Below are 17,666 nucleotides of genomic sequence, written 5' to 3'. Positions count from 1 at the left end.
CTTTCTTGTTTTCTTTTATTTCTCATTTGGCTTTCAGTGTCATGCTTCCTTTAATTCCCAAGACGATACTGTAATTAGATGCAATATTGATAAACTGCAGTAGTTGCTAATATATATCAAAGGTACAATCTAATCTCAATGAACAAGTTATAGCTGTAGCAATACCTTTGTTCAGTCAGATAAGCATCTGAGAAGGTGGACATTTTTACCTAGTTTCTAACATTGGCCACCTCCTGGAATTTTGAAATCTCAGTTGCCGTAGCGCAGCAAGCAAGAGGGTTAGTCCACCCCCAGGTGATTTGCCCTGGGGGGTTGATGGGCACACCATTCAAGCTTCTGCCAAGCAGAGGCCTGTGCTGAGTTTTGGTTACCATAAAGCCAATATATTGCAACCTTTGGCTGATTTTTCTCCATGCTTGTGTTCACCAGTCAGTGAATATGACATGAAATTGGTGGTCTACAAGTGTGAAAGAGCCAGCACAGATCAAACATTGCAGACATTCAGGTGATGAGATGTAGAGCACAATCCTAGGCATGTCTACTCAGAATAAGTCCTGTTGTGCTTTATTGGGCTTATTCCCAGGAAAGTGTGTATAGGATTGCAGCCATAGTGCAATATCCATAGAGCAGGTGGCTCCGCCCTATCCTTTACCTGCACTTCAAGGTGTATATGTGAATAGTAGGAGATGAGCACTGCTGTCAACCATGTGCTACTGTGACACAGACTGTCAGTCAATGCCATCTTTTTTTAGGTTGTATAAACAGAAGTGCTATTTCCAAAACCAATAGTATTTCCTCTACCAATATAGAGGTGGTTCAGGGCTGGCAAGATCCATTTGGAATGCTGTGTTCAGAACTGGAAGCTTACCAGAAATTTTAAGATAAAGTTTGTTGACATACTGCTGGAATATGGTCTACTTTGGATGAATTCCATGCCTGTATTTGCTATTGCTTCTGCTGTCATTTACACCAGCACACAGATAATCACAACGACTATTTATTTCCTGTTTATCAGCAAACGTTAGACCAGGGGTGGGCAATTCTTGTATTCTCAGGAACCACTGACTTCTACAGTTTGTGAGCCAAAAGTGTAAATTATGGCACAAGTGGTCAGACTCCATGATAAACTGGCACCATCTAGCACCAATGTTCTGAGATATTGAGCACTTTTGCTCAGGCAAAGCATCACATATGTACTTTTGAACTACATACAAAATAGAGAGGTAACATGAAAGTGTGACATTTATCTGTTTCTTATAACTTAAACATATTTTTTTTCACTTCTGAGACGTGGACATTTTCTATCATTGTTCCCTAAGAGTGTTTTATTAGTCATCATTCTGTCAAAAACAAACATACCTGTTTTAAAAATATTAATTGTGCCTTATTGTCAGCTGCCTGAGATACCATGCCTGAGATACCAAGCAGAAAAGTTGGATACAAGCATTTTAAATAAGTAAACTCATTCATTTTTAAACAAAATAAAATGCAAGCACAGATCAAACTTTTTGCCATATTTTGACAAAATCTGGCCCACAGCTTACTGACTGGCCATACTTGAACTATACAGCTAATGCAAATGCTTCAACAGGAACTTACATGAATATGGTGTGAAAAATCATCTCATTTCTTTCAGACACACTATGACTCAACTCGACCTAGTAACATCACTCTACAGCGGTTCCCAAACTGTGGGTCCAGGACCCCCCAGTGCATTGTGACCCAATTTTTGTTGGGTTGTGAAAGTGACAGGGCAGATTAGGCTATGAGCATCAAGGATTAAACAAGCTGTTACCTGGGGGTGGGGGAAGCACTGTTGCCCAATCACCATTACAGCCATACCCCTTGCATTTCAAAGCTTCTAGGGCCTCTAAAATGTTTGGGAACCACTACCCTAAGATTTAATTTTCAATTCCCATTCAGCAACTAAGTTTACAGAGTGACCTTAGGCCAGTCACTCTATCTCAGCCTTACCTACCAAAGTGTGTTGTGAATTTAAAAGGGGGAGAAATGCAGACATGAACTCCCTGGAAAAAGGCAGGTTCCAAATCCAGACAGATAAGATAGTATCAGAAGATTTGCACACAAGATATTGGAGGAAAAGAATTTTCTGTACTCTTTCAGCGTCTCCAATTCCTGAAAATCATGCAGAACAGTATTAAGATTTCAGCTGGGAAAAGGAGTTTAAGTATGTTTCTCAATACATTAACTGTGAATCCAGACTTTCAACTGTGGAATGCCATTAACTTCTGTGGGAAAGCTCTGGTGTAAAATTATGCGGTAAATTTGCTGTACTGTGTCAGATTGCTCAGAAGTTCACCACATTAAACCCAGCCTTAATGTTCTGAAAAAGTTAGAGAGACAGAAAGAGCAAGAGAGAAAGCACCCAGTTTAGCATTCTTGACAGGCACTTAATCTCAGCTCCCTTCCTACAAGTATTGCCATTCCATTAGGCACATCCAATAAATACACCCATGGCATATGGAATTAGAGTTGCCAACTTTTGAATTTAAAAATATTGGCCCTTTGGGCAGGGCCAGAACTAGGGCAAAGTAGACCCTCTATCAGGTATAGAGCCTCAAAGAATTTGACAGGTCAAGACTGCCCCAATGTGCAGAAAAGGATAGCCTCTAAGATGCTTAGCTCGTTTGCTGTTACTTCAACAAATTGTTGAAAATGCTACCACCAGCTATTCAATTTTTGCTTCAGTGATACCATGACAACCACCACATGACCTGCTGCAAACACACCACAGTTGCCAGAGCTTAGCTCAAGAAGGTTCTAGCTGATGACTCATTCTCACTGAAGTAGTCCAGATTTAGATATGTTTTATATTGTTTAAGATGTATCGAGCCTACCAGCCAATTTTGCCATGTGGCAACAAATATCTTCAGCAAAAGTGGGACAAAGCTACCTACGAAGAACACAAGAAAAAGGTAAGCAGCACAGGCACTGTGCACAAAATTAAACTTTTGAAGGGAAATGCCTTTGCATTTCTGCCAAGAACATGAACTATCAGCCATCTCTTCGCTTACTTTTTAAGTATGCACTATACGTTTCTCCACGTTTACACCAAAGTACATATGCCAAGAATTTAGTTGCAGAAAAACTGCCCGGCCTCAAAAGAATTTTCTGAATAAAAATGCATGAATTCCTTTGTGTTCTGCAGGCCACTTTGTACATTCCTTTTTCTATCACAGAGATTAATTTCTATGATAATAAGGCATGCATTTATCAATGAAAGCATGGGAAGGTTTCTGCCAGCAGGAGCTCCCCTAGTCATGAACCCATGGGGGAATGTAATGCTTATGCCACTATTCATTTATTACCAGTGATGTTTGTTCCTGGCACAAAGATTAATCAGGGTTGTTAAAAGTAAATGTGAACTGACTCTCAGACAGTCATTTCAGCTTTCTAAGCCTGTTCGGAGGTTGTTTTGGCTTTTGTTGTAAGTTGAAATCTGAGATTTAAAAAGGATGATAGAGGAAAATGCATTCTTGAGTTTGGTGTTGAGGGTGAAAATGGCTTGATCTATGACTTCTTGTCCAATCAAAGTGATGAACAATATGGAAATTATTTGCAATTGGCAAATATAATTTGCAATTATATTATAAATATAGATGTATCATCAAATATTGTTTTGCATTTTGCCTTAACAAGTCTGGCTTTCAGGTTAATGGTTAATATACTTGCTTTGAACGTGCATCAGTCTCCACCCCCTGCAATATTTGGGGCCAATGTAGTGTGTAGAAGAGGTGACTTGAAGGATGAAGGCCTAAATTCAGATTCCTGTCTGACCATGAGGCTCACTAGGTGACCACAGGCCAGTTATTCTCTGTCAGCCTGAGCTACCTCACAGAGCTGAAGATAAAAATAAGGAAACCCCATGAAACCCCCTGAGCTTGCAGGAAAAATGGGATATAGGTGTAATTCTATATTCTGCTAACTGGTTAAGAGGCACTTTTTCAAGTGGGTGCCCCTCATTTATTTAGCAGGGGGAGAGTAACTGGCCCACCTCACCCCAGCAGTGTCTTTTCTAGTGGCTGTCTGCTGGTGTTGCATCTTTTTAGATCGTGAGCCTTTTTGGGACAGGGAGCCATTAGTTATTTGATTTTTTTCTGTAAATCGCTTTTTGTACTTTTTGTTGAAAAGCAGTATATAAATACTGTTAATAATAATAATTAATAGAAAATTGTAGTACATCAGTGGCTTGGTAAGATCAACTTAGGGAGCAATCCAGAAGTGAAGATGGGCTGACGCAAGTCTCTTGCACCACCCCACCAGTGTCACAAAAGTGCCGTAAAGCACTTTCACACCACCAGGAGAGCAAGGAAGCCAACGTGAGTCCTGTTCGGCTGGCCCAGAAGGTAAGCCTGTGCTGGCTGAGTCAGGCTGGCACATAGGTCTGAGGTGGGCATGGGGAGGAGGCATTTTTGGGGACAGGGGAGGGCAGGCAGCAGGTGGGCGGGCAGCAGGCTGGCACTTCTGCTGGATCCTATCCCCAATCCTGGGCAGCCTGGGGCAGCTCCAGGCTGCTCAGATCAAGGTGGCACAGATCCGAGTAGTCCCATTGATGCTGCTGCGGCTTTACCCAGGGTAAGAGGAAGGAATTCTCCTTGCCCCAAACTGAGCTGCTTTTGGCGTCAACCCTTCACTGGATGCGGGGCAGGCCTACTGGCCTGCCTGCTCCAGGACAGGTTAGGATTGGGCTGCCCATGTTTCAATCCAATTAGTTATTTTATTATGTATCTGAAAATGTATAGTCTGTAGTAAAACCGATCTTAATCTGTTTCTTCGACATGACTGAAATACAGATTATCTGTATCATGAATATACTTGTGGCTTTTTAGTGTTTCATTAGAATTTTGGAATTTTAGTGTTTCATTGGAAGGAAGAGGGCCTTCTCGGTGGTGGCCCCCAAACTGTGGAATAACCTCCCCTTAGAACTGAGAACTGCTCCCTCGTTGCTAACGTTTCAGCGTGGACTGAAGACCTTTTTATTTCAAAAAGCTTTTAATTGTTGACAGGCTGGCTGGCGTTCTTGCTTTTTATATTAAAATCCATGGGGTTTGTTTTGTTTTTAGCTTTTTAATCATTGTAAATTGTTTTTAACTGTTTTTCATGTTGTATTTTTAAATTGTTTGTTAGCCATCTTGTGTGCCCGTTGGGCAAAAAGGCAGGGTACAAATTAATAAAATAATAATAAATAATAATAATAATTTTGGAGGTAGGAATTTATAGCTTTCATATACATCAGAGTTTCATTAAAATTAATTACTGGTATCTTTCAATTGTCTAGATCAACCAGTATGCCACGGCATATTGGTGTGCTGTGAATGGTCAGCAGGTGTGCTATAGGAGTTTGAGGGGGGTCATTTATTAGTTAGGGCCATTGGGGGATGTGAGCCCTGGCTGGTAGTGCAGTGTGCCTTGTCAGTTGTCAAAAAGCTTTAGGTGTGCCTTGTCCGTGTGCTGTGAGATGAAAAAAGGTTGAAAATCACTGGTTTAGACAGACCGTGAAAGCAAGAATGACTTAAAAACTTTGATCAGATAATTAGCTCTGCAACATCCTCTTGAATGCTCTTAGTGTTTTGTGTAATCTAAATCAAACATCCTCCAGCTGAGAGGATTAAATCATATATTAACTGACTGGGCTTTAAGGCAAATATTGAAACCTTATCTGTGCCATTAAACAATTTTACATTTGTCTCCACCTACAATAGTTTAGTGTTTATGAACAAATAAAAAATTAGAAAAACAAACAAATTGGTTCATATTATTAACACCAAACTCTCAAGACATATTGTGCTATCTTAATTCTTAATCATTACTCATTTCTAGTCAATCTTCTAACTGGAAGGGTTAACGAATAGGATTGTGCATTGATAATGTTTTTATCCTGGGCTGGCAAACTCCTTTATAAGGAAGAATAATTTTATCTACACTCATAAATAGGGAAAGCAAGATTAGCAATTTGTAAAGTGTCATCAACCTGAAGCCAAGTGGTAATTCAAAATCGGATACCGATCATATTTCTATATAGTTTCAGGCATAGATACAGATCATTGCTAGGAAACAAAGTTGACCCTTACTTTACCTTTGTTTCTGAATGCAAATACTTTTGTGCATGTGCAAGGCACAGAATAAAGTTCTTACTTCTACACAGTACTCATGCAATAATGCTTTTCACTTTTGTTCATGTGGATACTGTACACTGCTCAAACCACAACTGCAGCTCCAATTTCTATGTTGCTCAGTCCAGCATTCTTATTTGATCTTGTCCTTCCATACAAGGCCATTATAAAGAAATCTGTCAGCAAAGATCAGGAACAGGGTATGTTTGCTTTACATTGACTTTGCATACAGGTCTTGTCATAAGACATAAAGGGGATATCTATGGCACAGACTGATTTAATAGTGCTTGCTTCTCCCATGGAACTGTGGTTCTGTAAGAGGCCCTAGGGATTATTAACTGAGAACTCCCAGCATTTCACCAAACTACAAGCCTAAGAACTTAGGGAGTAAGGAAAAGCACGGAAATTTAACTAGTATAAAACTGAGGTAGGCTAGTGTAGAGCTACAACATGTGTACAATAAGATCAAGCTGAATGGTCTCTTTTATAAAAGGACTCCGAATGCATTCAAATTGCAAGTGATAAGCCCCACATCAAAGCAAAATGGTTGGCAACCTTCAGTCTCGAAAGACTACGGTATAAGCCTACAGCACCCTGCACATGCCTGATCTTGACCCTGATCTAAGCAGGGTCAGGCCTGGTTAGTACTTGGATGGGAGACCGCCTGGGAATACCGGGTGCTGTAGGCTTGTACCATAGTCTTTTGAGACTGAAGGTTGCCAACCATCAAAGCACTGACATTTTTTGATGACCTACAGTGAAGATGCAGACACCATGTAAGATTAGCTAAACCAAACCAAAAGGAGGTCTACAAGCAGAGGTACCATGCAAATATTTATTCATATAATGCACCTCCTCTTCTCCTTTGTGTAGCTGTCCCACCTTTCTTAACGATGCAGGGGCAGTGTTCTGTTATTAACTATGGACATGAGCAAAATAATCTTTTGCATTTCATTCTAACTTTGATCAGTGAATCTCAAGCTGGAGGAAGGACAAATAAGAGATATCGGAATTAACTCGAGTAATACTGTATATGGAGGAAAGTGGTAATAAAAAATTGTCAGGGCTGGAAGGAGTAAAAGAGACTGGTGCTTCCATTGCTGTATACCTGAAATGACTCTCCTGTTCTTTGCACTGTTAGAGAATCTCTGATGTTCAGCCCTATGTCTACTTAGAAATCAGTTCCACTTCATTCCAGAAGAGTTCACTGCAAACTGTGCATAAAATTGCAGCCAGTCCCACCAGCATCCTCTGATGACCATTTCTCACATAACGTTTTGCACCCTAAGGACAAATGTTAGAAGATCTGCCTGCAGATATGTGCAAATGGAAAAGGATTCTGTGAGACTTTCAATTTGGGGCACGCTATCAGTGTCATTAAGCCCACAAGGCTGCTACCCCACCCACAATTTATTCAGAAAAGAACACTTCCAGTCCATGGTCAGCATTAAGCCTGTCTGCTCATCATGGGCTTAACATAATAACACACAGTTTTTCCCTTCCGTACAACTTGTTCCCAGAAAATATTGTGAATTGGATTTATCTAGGATTCAGTTCATAAAACAGAATGTCAGAGCTAGAAGAAACATAAGAAGTTTTTTTTCATGGCCTCTAGTAGGGAGACAGAATTTTCCAGTGCCAAATATTTGGCTTACATCATCTGGTATTCATGTTGCAATCATGAACCTATAATTCAGCACCTTCCATTTTCAGGCCCACTCTCTGTTCCTGTATGTTCAGTCTCAAATATATGCTTATTACTGTAACCTGCCCAACCATTTAGTTCTGAACACATAGAAAATGGTTATGGTGCACACAGCATATTTCTTCTGTATCTCATGTTCCAGAAGCACTTTAGCACAACATACAACACAGTAGCATAACCCAGTAAATGATAATCATAAGAGCCAATGTGAAGTGGTAGAGTATTGGGCATACACAGGGAACTCATAGGGCTGCCACAGGATGCCCCCAGTGGCCTCTTCTTCCTGGCAGTCTTTGTCATCACCATCTTAGATCGTGCAAACTCTCACACAATCCAAGGTGGTGGCATCTGGGAGAGCCAGGAAGAAGAAGCCACTGCAAAAGAAGGGCACTGTGACTATGGTAAGTTTGAGAACCGCTGAGTTAGGGAGACCTGGATTCAGAATCCTGCTCAGCCACAAAATTTACTCAGTGGTGATAGGCAAGCTGCTAAGCTAGCCTACCGCATAAGGTTGTTGAAAAATAAAAAACGGTAGCCTAATTTGCGCTACCTCCTGAGTTCCTTGAAAGACGCATGAGATACAAACATAACAGAAACATTATCTGTGTTTTAATTAAGTGTTCAGAGCATTTTGTATACATTATCAATCAATCAATCAACAGTATTTATATACCACTTTTCAACTAAAAGTTCACAAAGCGGTTTACAGAGAAAAATCAAATAACTAAATGGCTTTAAATAAATACATTAAATAAATACATTATCTCAATAACCCTCACAACTAAACTGGAACCTGGTATCATCAGTCCCATATTGTACTGTAAGAGCCTTGGCTGAAAGGCAGGGTTCAAAGGTGAACTGAGATACGAATCAGGGGCTCCTAGCTCTTAAACAAACAGTGAATATAGAGCTACCCTTTCATTGCACAGACAAATTTAAACACTGATTTGTTTTCTGATGCAGATCCAGATGGCCAAGCCTATGGTGGATACTTCTCCTCCTGCAACATATGGACATCTTCAATTGAAGTTAGGGAAACTCAAGGTATGTTCTGCTTAGGATTCCTAATTAAGTAAATAAAGTATCCAAATTTTGGTAAGTGACTGAAACTTAAAAAACTTAATCTACAGACTGTTATATTCTTGTATTAAGAACTTTCAGAATCCAAGGTAAAATATCAGATACATTTTATTAGCTAATTAAGTAGACGTTAGTACTAGAAAAAACCTATAGCTTCTGCTGCTGCTTTTGCCAGTTCACTTCCCACTTGCTGCTGTTCTAGCCTCTAAAGTCAATGCCTGTAAGCACATGTTTCTTAAAATAAGTATCCTCAAAGACACTGTAAAACAGGGGTGTCAAACATAAGGCCCACCCCCAGAAGCCATTTATTTGGCCTCTGTTACAATTGGTCTCTCCCAGCTTGATAATTGGGCTCTCTCATATCTTGAAAATATGAGCAAGTTTTGCACATTTTCTCTTCTGTCATTTGCAGCTAATGAGTTTCTATCTGAGAGCAAAGTGGAAGAGTAAAGTTGTACAAGTAGCCTAAGTTACATTCTATATTACCTTCAACACTCTGCATTTTTAATCCAACTTTTTTTCTCCCATATTACAGTCAATACCTTTAGATTATCCAGGGTTTCTTGATTCCCAGTTGATCCAAACAGATAATTAGGAAGCTTTTTGCAACTCTTAACACCAGAGCTTTAAATACCCAAAATGTCTTCTGTAGTTCCACCTGCCATGAATGTCATCCGTAAAGGAACACGTTGCTTCAGCCACATTCCACCTCATTCAAAACTGCAATTGTGAAGGAAAGGGGGGACAGGGATTGTAGCTGCCCTTTTTCAGAGAGGAGATACAGACTACAACTGCAATTTGTCTTTCTGAATGTTTTAAGCTTGAGAGGGATCGCCAGGCAATCATTGAGCGAGACAATCATTTGCTGCTGGAGAAGATGTCTTACATCATGAGGACTCAAGGGAGAATTGACAATAAAAATGATTACAAACCCAAAAGGTAAAATCTGCAATGAAACTCACACAGAGTTAGCAAGTTACTTTGACAGTGCTCGACGTGATGATTAATCCCCTTAAAAACCTGCATTAGCAAGAACCTCTGGATCTCTGTTTCTCAGACTTCCAGATGTTACAGGCAATGTTAGAGGGAATTTCAAAGATCATTCAAAGATAATTCTTTGAAATTTCAAAGATAATTCTTCTTTTAAAATTTACATCTCTGTCTTCCAGATGTTAGTTACATCTCTGTCTTCCAGATGTTACAGGCAATGTTAGAGGGTATTTCAAAGATCATTCAAAGATAATTCTTTGAAATTTCAAAGATAATTCTTCTTTTAAAATTTATTAATCCATCAATGAAAAAGAGTCAGGCAGCCCTATAGTTACTGGGTACCTTAAAGTATTTCTTGATGCTTTTCTATACCTGAATAAGAACAGCTTTTCAGAAAGCTGTCAGGCAATCTCAGTAGCTTATGGTCATTAAGCATACAACTGTCTTGTAGGTAAGTGTCATGAATATGTACAGTTTAGGCCTAGTAACATGTAAAGCCTGAACCAAGCTAAAACAGTAACACAGAAGTGGCTTGCAGTTCCTAGCTGCTAGGAATTTACAACTCAATGGAAGGTGATAATGTAGCACCTAGGCAGCCAGAAAGATGCCCATCAAGGATGGAATGCAGCTGTAGATCTCCAGGGGGGAGGGAAGAGCTGAGAGGGCTAGCATCCAGCCCCACTTCCATAGGACAGGGTCTTTTGGTCTTTGTCTCTTGGTGAGATAGGTGGTGGGTGCACATCCTGCCCCACCAGGACCATGTGGCCTCTTAGGTAACTGACCTGAGGATCTACAAAAGAAGCTGACCCAGGTGAGAGTTAGAGAATAATAGAGTTAGCCAGTTAGCTTTGTTGTTTTATGCTGATATGTTTCCTAGAAGTTTTTATGCCTCTAGCATTTGCTGCCTTTTGTAACTTTTTGTAACCCTATGTACTTAATAAAGTAAAAATCTTTTTACCATGTGAGTTCATTATCTGTTGGGGACAAAGGTTCAGAATCCTGCCTAGTTGTTCAGCAAGCTACCAAAAATCCTCATTGTGGACTAGTAACTTGAAGACTGAGACTTTAAGTAAAGAAAGTGCTCAGTGCCTACAAGGGATATAGTTAAGCCTAGACAGTCTCAGTGTCCCTGGACTGAGGCACTGGCTCTTACAGGGTGGTGGCAGTACTACCGAACAGGGGATCTTTGAGGGCTCTAGGGTTCAGAACCAACAACTCTGAGCACCCCAAAACCCTGGGAGTGTAAGACAAGTATACGACAGTAAATAAAAAAACTGCTGCCTTAAAGAAAACAGTGACTAAGCTGCACATATTTGCATGTCACAAATGAGTTTGACATGCACTCTCCAGAGGGAAGTATAGTGTCATGGTATACTGTTGGCCCAATCCTAAAGGGCCTTATGCCACAGGAACACGTTTTCTGCTGCTGTAAGGCTCTTTATGGCTGTTGCAAAATGTGACATGCCGTTCAGTGTGGCCTGGCCACTGCTGCAAGTAGCAAGTGGCTGGCTCTGCACACCCGTGGCCATCAATACCATACCCGCCAGCATGAATAAGTGTGAGCAGGAAGTGGAAGGAATGAGGTGGTGATGGGAGTGGGGAGGAGGGCAGATTAGGATTTAGAATGGGGCAGGTTTGGTGGCAGCAGCATTCACCAAATCCTAACCCCCTTCCCAGCCTCAATCCCCCAACCTGGGTCCTCTTGGACTTGCAGTAATTAAATTGTTGGTGCATGTCCAAGTAGACCTAGCAGGCCAGCATAGACTTACCAACAAATATTCTCTTACACCAAGGAGGCCTACAGGGTCCAATGCTCCAGCATGAGATACAGTATAAGTCCTATTGGTGCAGCTGCATCACCATGTGGGGTGTTATATAGGATTGGGCTGCCTATTAGTGTTCCCATAAAGCAGGGCTTTTCAGACTGGAGCGTCGCGACACCCCAGCCTGTGGGCCCTGGTCTGTTTCCCCTTAAGGAGCAGGGGCAGCCAGGAGGCAGGGAGAAGGCAGCGGCACGATCCCCAGGATCGTGTCCCTCAGGGGGGGTTGCAGGGGCTTGGGTGCACTTACCTGAGCCTCCTGCAATCTCCCGAGGGTGTGGGGAGCCCTGCGTGGCTATCTGCAGGGCTCCCTGAAGCTTCACAAGTGAAAGTGGAGCGATCGTGTTCCGCTTCCTCTAAACCAGAAGTGGAGCACGATCGCTCCACTTTCAGTTGTGAAGCATTGGGGAGCCCTGCAGACAGCCACGTGGGGCTCCCCACACCCCCAAGAGGCTGCCGGAGGCTCGGATAAGTGCACCCAAGCCCCTGCAGCCCCCCTGAGTGGTGCAATCCTGGAGATCATGCTGCTGCCTCCCCCTGCCCCTGATGCCTCCCCCCTACCCCCTCCAGAACTTACTGCGGCTTTCAAACTCCCTGGAAGTTTGAAAACTGCACCCATATAGGTTTGCACATTTCCCCCATTTTTACTACAGTTTTGTCCAGTACATAAAGCATATGTATGGAAGTTCTTCCTCTTAACAGGAACTACAGGTCATACCTTATTACCCACTGATTTAGCATCCACTGATTTGACTTACCACTGATACTAGGCTCCACCTTCAAATACCTTGTAACTAAGAAAAAGCATGCCAAAATCCCATTTACTACCTTTGTGCTGTTAAACTGCACTGGTTGCAAGCTTCTCAGGGTTAAAGATAGCTTTAAAGGCCCACTTCCGGGTTTCTTGCTCCTCCATTGTCACCCCAGAATAGACGCTGTGCTATACTACATTCAGACACAGTTTTATTCCATTAAATTCCATTATTCGACCCTTTTAGTGGTTGAATGCGGTATAACATCTATACCAATGCATTCTGGGGTGACAATAGAGGAGCACGAAACCTGGAAGTGGGTCTTTAAAGCTATTTTTCCACTGATTTGGTATCCACTGATATTATTTTTTTTAAAATACACTAGGGGTTCCAGAACAGAACCCCAGTGGATGAGGCACAACTTCTGTAATTTCTCCTTTACTTGCTTTGCATCTCCCTTCCATATTATTAACAAAATTATTTCTTGCATTGGTACATATCATGTTTAGCTTAAACAGAGAAAAACGAGAGCAAGAATTACTGAGAATGAGCCAAGAGAATTTTGCTATTCTGGAAAGGATTACTAAGTGTAAACCTCAGTATAAGGTCCAGATGTGGAATGAAGACTGGCAAAAGACTGAAAAATACATGAACAGTATTGCAAGATATCCTCGTGGATTGGGCAAGCCACAGGTAATCCTAGTCTTTAAATGTATACAAATTTCTATAGCAAAATGAGCCAAATTGCCTGGTTCTTCTATTTCCAAATTGCACTCCTAGTAATTACTTGATTAGTGCAGGAGGAATCTAGGGCAGTGAGAAGCTGTAAAATTTCTCACTTGTTGCTGCTCCCTTACTTGTAGAAAGGAGAAAGTATGTCAAAAGGCATTACAGAATTAATCTCTGCTGTATTTGATTTTTTCATAAATTTATTCCATCAAAATCTGGAATAAAATCCCTGGAACTCCAGATTTCACTGAAGCTGACTAGCCTGGGTTAAAGAAGTATACACACGCATACACTCCTCAAAACTGTGAGGACAATGGGAACCACTTACATCCTAATGTTGCTTCCTTCAGCACAATATTCTTACAGCTCAATCTTATGTATGTGCACTCAGAAATAAGTTCCATTGTGTTCAGTGGAGCTTGCTCCCAGCATTGTATGTTTTAAATTTTTTGGCAATGTTAATTAATATTGGATGGATGGATGGATATTAGCTGGATGAAACCAAGGATACGTACAATCCTAACCAGGTCTACTCAGAAGTAAGTCCTATTGTGTTCAATGGGACTTACTCCAAGGAAAGTGAGGTTAGGAATGCAGCCCAAGTGACCCTTTGTTGTTGTCCAGTGTTGTCCTAGGATAGGCAGTTATTTTTTGTTTTTATGTCATTGCGTAACAAATGTCACCGTAGTACATGTGCTGTTCCAAGGCGGCCTTTAATTGACTTATGGGCCTTGTGCTCATCCTGATGGTGTTCAAGTGCTTTTCCAGGTGTTTCAGGTTAGCACCCAAGGCCTCTACGACTATTGGTATTACTCTTGCTTTCTTGTGCCACAGTCTTTCAATTTCTATTTGTAGGTCTTTATATTCAGAATGTTTTCTACTTGTAGGACTCAACTGAACCATTCAAACGCAACCAAAGCTGAGCTCCAGTCGCATTCAGAGGGTGTTCTGAGGGCCTCTGAATGCCTTCTAAAAGGGGGAAAATGTGACCTCCAGTTTCTCAGGGGAAACTGGAAGTGATGTTTTATGCCCTTATAAAGCATTCTGAGACCTGGGGAAGCTGTATAGGGTTTCCCAGGGCCTCAGGGCATAAAAATGTCACTTCCGGTTTTCCTGGAGAAACTGAAAGTTTTTTTTCCCTTTAGAAGGCATTCTGAGGGTTGGGGAGGCCATGCACAGCCTCCCCAGCTCTCAGAACGTGGTCCAAATTCATAGCTTTCAACATCTGCAGACTTGCCAAAAATTGGAGCATGCAATGCTGATAAACCATTAAGATCACAATGAAGTGCACATCTTGAGAGTACACCCTAATTTAACTCAGAGCACAATCCAAACTTACGTAGCAGTTGGCACAGCAATTGCTCTGCCAGCCTAGAGTATCACAAACATACTGTAAGATTATTACCATATTCTAGCATTGGCAATGCCAGTGGCATGGCCTACGCTGGCCTGCCAGTGCTGCATTCAGTCCCAGTGCTGCTGGTGGAAGTGAGTGAGGGTGGAAGGAGGATGTTCTGGAGGTGGAGAGGGGGTGATTTTGGGTGGGGGAGGGTGGAATGGGGGTAGGACAGGCCCAGGAGGGTGGGTGGAATCAGTGGAGCTGCCTATCCCAACCCCTGTCAGATGCCCATATTACACAGGGCTGCTTGGATTTCCGTCAGATAAACAGCTAGCAGAGATCTGAGCAGCCCCATAGGGCAGGCTGGGAAAATATTCCCTTATCCTAAGGTGACTTCTAGCCTGCACCTAAGTTGTGTTGGATACAGCGGAGGCCATGCAGTTTTGCTGCGCCATCATAAGTAATGATACTTATTATCATCCCATTTTCACACAGTCATGTTGTTTTTGACTGGGTTTTGTATATATTGTATATATTCACCTATCAAGTTGTTGTTGATTATAATAGTAGTAGTAGTAGTAGTAGTAGTAGTAGTAGTAGTAGTAGTAGATTTACGCACAGTCAGGTAGATGTTATCCAGGTTTGTTTTATCCAGATATTGAGTCCTTCCCAAAGACCTGGTATGCCTGGTTTTTATCCTATTTTGCTGTTATAAATATTGTCACAAGATGATGATGGCGATTAAGAATACCTGTTTACCGCTTTTCAACAAAGTTAGTTCACAAAGTGGTTTACATAGTAAAATAAATAAATGGTTCCTTATTCCCAAAGGGCTCACAATCTAAAACACACACACAGAAGACACACCAGCAAGAGCCACTGGAAAAGATGCCGTGCTGGGTTGAAGAGGGATAGTTGCTCTCCCCCTACTAAATATAAGAGAACACCACTTTAAAAGGCACCTCTCTGTCCAGTTATTTACAAGCTTATGACTGCACTGCATAATTGCTACATGATCGAAATACTTGATAAAAGCATAAAATGAAGAATTAAGTCATCCATACCCCATCCCTCAACTCAACTGAAAGGTGGAGTATGAAACTAGGGGCTTTTACCCTTACCTGGAGGGTCATGCTGGCCTTGAGGAGAGTTCAGGAGGCCCACACCCCCTCCATGGGCCACCCCCATGTTTGAAATCACTCTGATCAGTGACTGGTGATTGAAGCACACTTCTGGTTTTTGCATGAAACCAGAACTGCGCACTGATCAGAGCTATTTCAAGCATCGGCGAGGCTCACGGAGGGGGGCTGTGGGCCTCCCAGACCCTCCCCAAGGCCAGCGCAACCCTCCAGAAAAGGGGAAAAACTCCTGGGTCCCCACAATATGATTGCTGCAGCACTGGCGGGACACCCCCAGCCCCAGGTCCCACCCCCACCAAGACTTAGTGTGTTCCCAAACATCCGAGTAGGATTTGGGGAACCACTGGTCTAGTTAAATTGTCTTTATGTAAATAGTCTATAGCAATCCATATTTGAAAGTGCTTTTATTTTACAAGAGCATGAATGTATACCTTCTTTCTCTCTGCACAGGAGCAAAAGTTCAAGAAAAAAACACGCAAAAGAGACAGACAGAAAGAGAAATATCAGCATCTGAAAGATGGTCAGATGAAAAAACCAGAGGAAAGAGAAGAACCAGTTTGCCAAGGCAAAAATACAAACAATGAACGTCAGGAAGAAAATCCAGTAGAAAATATTTAATTCAACAATTCCATTACAGTGATGATTCACGCAATAGTTGTCATGATGGAAGGGAAACTATCACAGAGAAATTATCTTGCTTACATCAACAGTAGATATTAGAGAACACCTCATCTTCCTTTAAAATAAGTACTAAAGGTGTTCATGCTAGTTACTAGAGATAACATAAAACCAGGTTTGCGTGGGAGATAATTCTGACCATATTTGAAAAGCAAGTCACTTTCAGTCTGTGGAAATTACTTTAAGATAAGAACATAAGAACATAAGAACATAAGAACAGCCCCACTGGATCAGGCCATAGGCCCATCTAGTCCAGCTTCCTGTATCTCACAGCGGCCCACCAAATGCCCCAGGGAGCACACCAGATAACAAGAGACCTCATCCTGGTGCTCTCCCCTACATCTGGCATTCTGACTTAACCCATTCCTAAAATCAGGAGGTTGCGCATACACATCATGGCTTGTACCCCATAATGGATTTTTCCTCCAGAAACTCGTCCAATCCCCTTTTAAAGGCGTCTAGGCTAGACGCCAGCACCACATCCTGTGGCAAGGAGTTCCACAGACCGACCACACGCTGAGTAAAGAAATATTTTCTTTTGTCTGTCCTAACCCGCCCAACACTCAATTTTAGTGGATGTCCCCTTGTTCTGGTATTATGTGAGAGTGTAAAGAGCATCTCCCTATCCACTCTGTCCATCCCCTGCATAATTTTGTATGTCTCAATCATGTCCCCCCTCAAGCGTCTCTTTTCTAGGCTGAAGAGACCCAAACGCCGTAGCCTTTCCTCATAAGGAAGGTGCCCCAGCCCCGTAATCATCTTAGTCGCTCTCTTTTGCACCTTTTCCATTTCCACTATGTCTTTTTTGAGATGCGGCGACCAGAACTGGACACAATACTCCAGGTGTGGCCTTACCATCGATTTGTACAACGGCATTATAATACTAACCGTTTTGTTCTCAATACCCTTCCTAATGATCCCAAGCATAGAATTGGCCTTCTTCACTGCCGCCGCACATTGGGTCGACACTTTCATCGACCTGTCCACCACCACCCCAAGATCTCTCTCCTGATCTGTCACAGACAGCTCAGAACCCATCAGCCTATATCTAAAGTTTTGATTTTTTGCCCCAATGTGCATGACTTTACACTTACTGACATTGAAGCGCATCTGCCATTTTGCTGCCCATTCTGCCAGTCTGGAGAGATCCTTCTGGAGCTCCTCACAATCACTTCTGGTCTTTACCACTCGGAAAAGTTTGGTGTCGTCTGCAAACTTAGCCACTTCACTGCTCAACCCTGTCTCCAGGTCATTTATGAAGAGGTTGAAAAGCACCGGTCCCAGGACAGATCCTTGGGGC

General features: G+C 42.0%; 1 protein-coding gene across 1 annotated transcript; it reads left to right on the top strand.

Annotated features, from left to right (window-relative positions):
* The first annotated feature begins 2,843 nt into the window (after positions 1–2,843).
* Positions 2,844–16,306, top strand: CFAP97D2 (CFAP97 domain containing 2). The gene is made up of 5 exons (XM_066621340.1): positions 2,844–2,936; positions 8,803–8,883; positions 9,740–9,858; positions 12,991–13,174; positions 16,139–16,306. The coding sequence occupies exons 1-5, from the start codon at positions 2,844–2,846 to the stop codon at positions 16,304–16,306; spliced, it is 645 nt and encodes a 214-aa protein (XP_066477437.1).
* Positions 16,307–17,666: the final 1,360 nt, after the last annotated feature.

Source organism: Tiliqua scincoides, chromosome 3 (assembly GCF_035046505.1).
Source record: "Tiliqua scincoides isolate rTilSci1 chromosome 3, rTilSci1.hap2, whole genome shotgun sequence".
Lineage (NCBI taxonomy): Eukaryota > Metazoa > Chordata > Lepidosauria > Squamata > Scincidae > Tiliqua > Tiliqua scincoides.
This window is presented reverse-complemented; position numbering and strand designations above follow the sequence as displayed.